The sequence below is a fragment of the Triticum aestivum genome, chromosome 5D (assembly GCF_018294505.1).
Source record: "Triticum aestivum cultivar Chinese Spring chromosome 5D, IWGSC CS RefSeq v2.1, whole genome shotgun sequence".
NCBI classification, from domain to species: domain Eukaryota; kingdom Viridiplantae; phylum Streptophyta; class Magnoliopsida; order Poales; family Poaceae; genus Triticum; species Triticum aestivum.
The window spans coordinates 553,224,856-553,230,417 of record NC_057808.1 but is presented as its reverse complement, the minus strand read 5'-3'; the positions used below and the strand labels follow the sequence as shown (position 1 = coordinate 553,230,417).

Genomic DNA, 5,562 nt, shown 5'->3' with positions numbered 1-5,562 from the left:
TCGGAAAGCCATCGTCAAGAGAGACGCTAGATCCGTGGAGTCTCCACTGCACTGACCCAGCGATGGCAGTATGGGAGCCGGCGTCGATACGTACGCCAGATCCGGCATCTCTCTCACGACCGGTTCTTTAGGCCTGGATAGAAGATTCAGATTTATGTGTCACTGATGAGAACTAGCCTGGTGCATATAGATTCAGTTTTATGTATGTATTCCCTCTGTAAAGAAATTCAGGAGCGTTTAGATCACTGTACAAATGATCAAGATGATCCCGAAAAAAGAAGAGCAAGGTGATCAAAATCCACTAAGAAAAAGCAATATCACCAAAATGATTTGTTTGCGTATCTTTGCCTTCACTAATCACCAAAATGATGCATGCATGCCACATGCTCTTTGGCAACTGTGCCACCTGCCACGTCCATCAACTTCCACGCACAGTGCCATTGCTACTCCACTTCATAAACCCCATACCGTCCACGAGCAGAGCACCTCATCGGTGAGCTAGGCAGCTAGAGCTAGCTCGACCCTCGGCCGAAACAATGGGGATCTCACTGCTCCACACGCAGTGGCACCTATTCGCCCAGCTGCCCCAGCAATGGCAGCTCCTCCTCCTTCTCGCTGGCCTCCTCCTCCCCGTCGTCTCGTACCCGCTGCTGATAACGAGGGGCAATGTTGAGGGAGGACGGCTGAGGCTGCCGCCCGGCCCTGCGCGGGTGCCGGTGCTCGGCAACCTGCACCAGCTGGGCCCGCTGCCGCACCGCAGCCTGCGCGACCTGGCCCAGCGGCACGGCCCCGTCATGCTGCTCCGCCTCGGCACCGTGCCGACGCTGGTGGTCTCGTCTGCTGCTGCGGCGCGCGACGTGATGAAAGCGCACGACGCCGACTGCTGCAGCCGATTCGCGTCTCCAGGCCCCGCGCGGCTCTCCTACGACGGCAAGAGCATCGCCTCCTCGCCCTACGGCCCCTACTGGCAGGACATGTGCAGGCTCTTCGTCGCCGAGCTCTTCGGCCCGCGGGGCGTCCGCTCCGTATGGGACGCGCGTCGGCAGCAGGTTGACAGGCTCATGGCCACCCTGGGCACGGCGGCAGCGACGGCGGCTCCGGTGGCGATGGACCAACACGTGTTCCGCGTCGCCGACGGCATCATCGGCACCGTGGCGTACGGGCGCATCTACGCCGCGGAGGCGTTCGCGCGCAAGTACGAGCAGTTCCAGCACGTGCTCGAGGAGGCCATGGCCATGTCGGCCAGCTTCTCGGCCGAAGACTTCTTCCCCAACGCCGCCGGCCGCCTCGTCGACCGGCTCGCCGGCATCATCGCGCGGCGAGAGAGAATCTTTAGGGACCTCGACGCCTTCTTCGAGGCGGTGCTGGAGCAGCACCTGGACCCCGCGCGCCCCAAGCCAGAGAGCGGCGACGGCGACCTGGTAGACGCCTTCGTCAGCGCCTGTGAGGAGCACGGCTTCACGAGGGACCACGTGAAGGCCATGCTCCGGTGGCACAAGATGAGATCAGGGCCGCGGTGGCCGCCAGCGATGTTTCGCCGCCGGACTCGGGGTTGCCGGTCCAGCCGGACGACCTGCCCAAGCTAACCTACCTGAAGATGGTCGTCAAAGAGACCATGCGGCCGTGTTGAGTATGTATTTTATATTGCACGCGTATTGAAGTTGTGGCCCACCTCCTAATCTTATATAATTAAGGTAGAGGCTTTCCCTGTATTGTATATACGTGCACCAGCACCCCATCAATACATCATCATTGTATTGCAAACTATCTCGTCTACATGATACCAGTTTATGATATCAGTTTTTAGGTTACTTTCCTCGCTTCTGTTCCGCCGCCGCCGTCGCCGCGCCGCTCCAAGCCGCCGCCGCCCGCGCCTCCTGTCGCGCGCGCCGTCGCCGCTCCTCATCTCCGGCCGCCGCCGCCGCGCCTCTCCTCACGCCGCCGCCGCCACCGCGCGCCTCCTCCGCGCTGCCGCCGCCGCCTCCGCCCGCGCGCCAACCGCGCCGGCCGCTGCTACTCTCTCTCTCCTTCCCTCGCTTCGTTGCCGCCCGCCCGCATCGCTCCATCGCCTGCCAGCCGCCCGCATCGCTCCAAGCCGCCCGCTTCGCTCCAGCCGCTCGCTTCGCTGCGTTTCGCTCCAGACGCGGGTATGCAGGCTGGCGCCCCGGCCTACAACATGCATACGGCCATGCATGCAGGTGCCCATGCATGCAGCGTGTATACGGGTATGGATGGCTCCCCGAACTGCAGCATGTATACGGACATGGATGCTAGCTCCTTGGACTACAACGTGCACGCGGCGCTGCCTCCTCCGATTGACGGGTACCCCGCGCTGCCTCCTCTGCCTGCCAGTGGTGCCGGCTATCAGCAGCAGCAGTCGGCGTCCTTCCCATGGCGCGGCCAGTTCGTCGCCGCCCCGCCGCCAGCGCCCTCCGGCGCGGCCCCCCACGCGCCCCCCGCCGTCTACTTCCCCGCGGCCCCCGCACCGGGTCTCCTTGGTCCTCGTCCCGCGGGCCATCAGGCGTTCCTCGGCACCCCCTACCTGCCATACGGTGCTTCGCTCGCTCCGCCACCTCTCAGTGGCTACGGCGCGCCCGCTTAGGCGCCACCCTATGGAGGCCAGTCGTCGCCGCCGGTTCCTGTACCGTGGGTCCCCCTCCTTCCGGCCGCCCTACACTTGGCGCCGTCGCCGAGTCACTACGGAGGTGGAGGCGACTGGTACATGGACTCGGGTGCTACTGTGCACATGACAGCTCATCCCGGTAACCTATCCTCTTCCACTTCAGTTAACACTCCCACTCATATCACCATTGGCAACGGTTCTTCTTTACCTATCACACATGTCGGTAGCACTAGTTTTCCTTCTAATTCCACACCTATCACTATGTCTAATGTCCTTGTTTCACCTGAAGAAAGAAGGAGGGGCGATAGGGGCATGATCGAGCGCAGGCGTGAACGAGAACTAGCGATCCTGACTCTTGATGTCACTCTTTTTTTAAGGATGGCTGATATAATTTTCTGAGATCGATCGGAAGTGCGACTGGGGGCTGCTACCTTTCGGGCCCTTTTTGCACTGGGGTGGGAACAACTAGCTGAGGAGCGCTCATTTGCAGCCTCCCCAAGAGTCATTTGGGATGGGTTGTGAGCGTATCACTTGGTGCGCTCTCAGCCGTCATCACGTGTCGCGCACTGAACGCTCCCTCCGGATTTTTTATTTCCCACGCATTTTCTGCTTTTTAGATGATTTTCTCTTTTTTTTGCTTTCGATTTTCCAACGGTTTTTCTTAGCTTTTCGACAAAAAAATTCGAACGAATTTTGTGAGAGGCATGGCCGTACTTCTCAGAAATGATAAAACGAGTTTTCTTTTATTATTGTGCTTCCGCGAGAGACACAATTTTGCTTCTGCGAGGGGCACTCTTAAACGAAAAAAGCCGTTTTCTTTATTTCTGCTTTCGTGCGAGGGACGGTTTTGCTTTTGCGAGAGTCACCGTTTTGCTTCCGCGAGAGGCACGTCCGTGCCTCTAGGAAAAAAAACACATTTTTTTTCTTCTGCGAGAGGGACAGTTTTGCTTTCGCGAGGGGCGCAGCCGCGCCTCTCGGAAAAGAAAAAACCCTTTTTTCCTTCCGCGGGAGCCACTGTTTTGCTTCCACTCTCGGAAACGAAAAAACGTGTTTTTTTTGCGTGAGAGGCACGGTTATCTCGGCCGGTTTTTCCATCCGGTTTTATCTAAAAAAAGTTCGTAAAAACCTATCAACATGGAATCTAGTTTTGAACATCTCGATGCGAGGAATCCGACGGTGAAAACGGTTCAAGATTTGTATGCACGATTTAAGAGATAACATATTTTGAATAAACGGATCTATGAAAAAAGAGAAAACTCTCAGTGCGCCACTTGTCGCAATCTGGGAGGGCGGAGTGACCTTTGAAAGGAGTACTCCTTAATTAGTGATTTTGGGTCAGTTTTTTTTTCCACCGCATCCTTTTTCTTTATGGGTTGTACTCCCTCCGTCCCAAAATAAATGACTCAACTTTATACTAACTTTGTACTAAAATTAGTATAAAGTTGAGTTACTTATTTTGTTACGGAGGGAGTATGTATGTAACAGGGTTTGGTCCAAGGTCATCGGGGTCAATTGACCCTAACACAACACTGTAGCTCCACCACTGCCAAGAATCCCCTCCCTGCCATTGGCCGTGAAGGGGAGGCAAATTCACTGACTCGTCGGTGGAGGTTGATGGAAGAATGACTTCCACTAGTGGCCTTGTGAGAGAGTAAAGAAAAATTTTGATTGTACTCTCACCCAATTGATTGTGTAGAGGACATAAAATGGAAAAAGAAGTGAACCTTGCTTCCAAACGAGCAACTATCTTTTTTTGCCGAGAAAACGAGCAACTATCTTGAAATCCTCGATGCTTACTATCTCACCCAAACAATTCAGCAGCAGAGTGAACATGGAACAAATACATAATCTGATGCACATAAAACCAAAAGATGAAAATAAAAATATGTAATTATTCAGTACTTTAATTGCCAAAGATGCCTGGATGAAAGCAAATATAGGCTGATCTAGTCGATCACCAGGTAAAAAAAAATTGATCGCTAATCCGTGCATGCTGTAAGCTGACAAAATTGGCCGCTGGACTGGGGCTGAGAATAGATTGTGTGCATGCATGTGTGTATAGGCTGGAGTAAAATGCATAGAACCACCACTTTGCAAAACATGGTAAAATGCATCGCGTTGAAAAATTGATAGTGGCAAAAACACAAACGAGAAATTCTAATGACTTTGATGACATCACTAACTGGTCAGGCCCGCCCGCCTGGCTGAGATGGCAAAAGTACTGCCACAGTGGGCCGGGCCAGCGCGGGAGGCCACCGCCTCATTCTTAGTTTTTTTTTTGTTTCGTCACTTTCGTTATACTTCCAAATATTCTAAATACATAAATTACAAAAAAAAAACTTTACATCAAAATTTCGAATATTTTAACCAAGCATTAGAAAAATGTTAAATTTATATAAAGAAAATGTTTCTCATGTATACATAAAATGTACGAAAAACATTATACAATATGTGTGAAAATAGATGATAATGTATTGACAAAATGTTAATCAAGCATTTAAAAAACGTTAAACAAGTATTTGAAAAAAGTTAATCAAGCATTTAAAAAACGTTAAACAAGTATTTGAAAAAAGTTAATCAAGCATTTAAAAACAAATATTAAATGTGTATAGAAAAAATGTTGACCATGTAGTAAAAAAGAATTCAAACTTTTATTTGAAAAATGTTAATCAAGCATTTGAAGATGTTAAAATGAGTATAGAAAAAATGTTGACCATGTATTCCAAAAATTATTATTCTTGTATTTTAGAAACTTTAATGAAGCAACTGAAAAATATTCAAAAATTTGTATAAAAAAATCTTGACCATGTATTAAATAAATATTAACCAGTCATTTAAATAAAATGCATATACAAGTTTTTTTCTTATGTATACAAAACATTATGTACAAAAAATGTACAATGTCTATGAAAACATATGATCATGTACTTAGAAAATTT

At 50.9% G+C, this 5,562-nt stretch overlaps 1 protein-coding gene across 1 annotated transcript; it reads left to right on the top strand.

Annotated features, from left to right (window-relative positions):
• Window positions 1–464: 464 nt before the first annotated feature.
• On the top strand, window positions 465–1,616 carry LOC123126173 (4-hydroxyphenylacetaldehyde oxime monooxygenase-like). Its single transcript, XM_044546555.1, has one exon. It carries the CDS (start codon window positions 537–539, stop codon window positions 1,584–1,586), a length of 1,050 nt encoding a protein of 349 aa, XP_044402490.1. The 5' UTR covers window positions 465–536; the 3' UTR covers window positions 1,587–1,616.
• The last annotated feature ends 3,946 nt before the right edge of the window (window positions 1,617–5,562 follow it).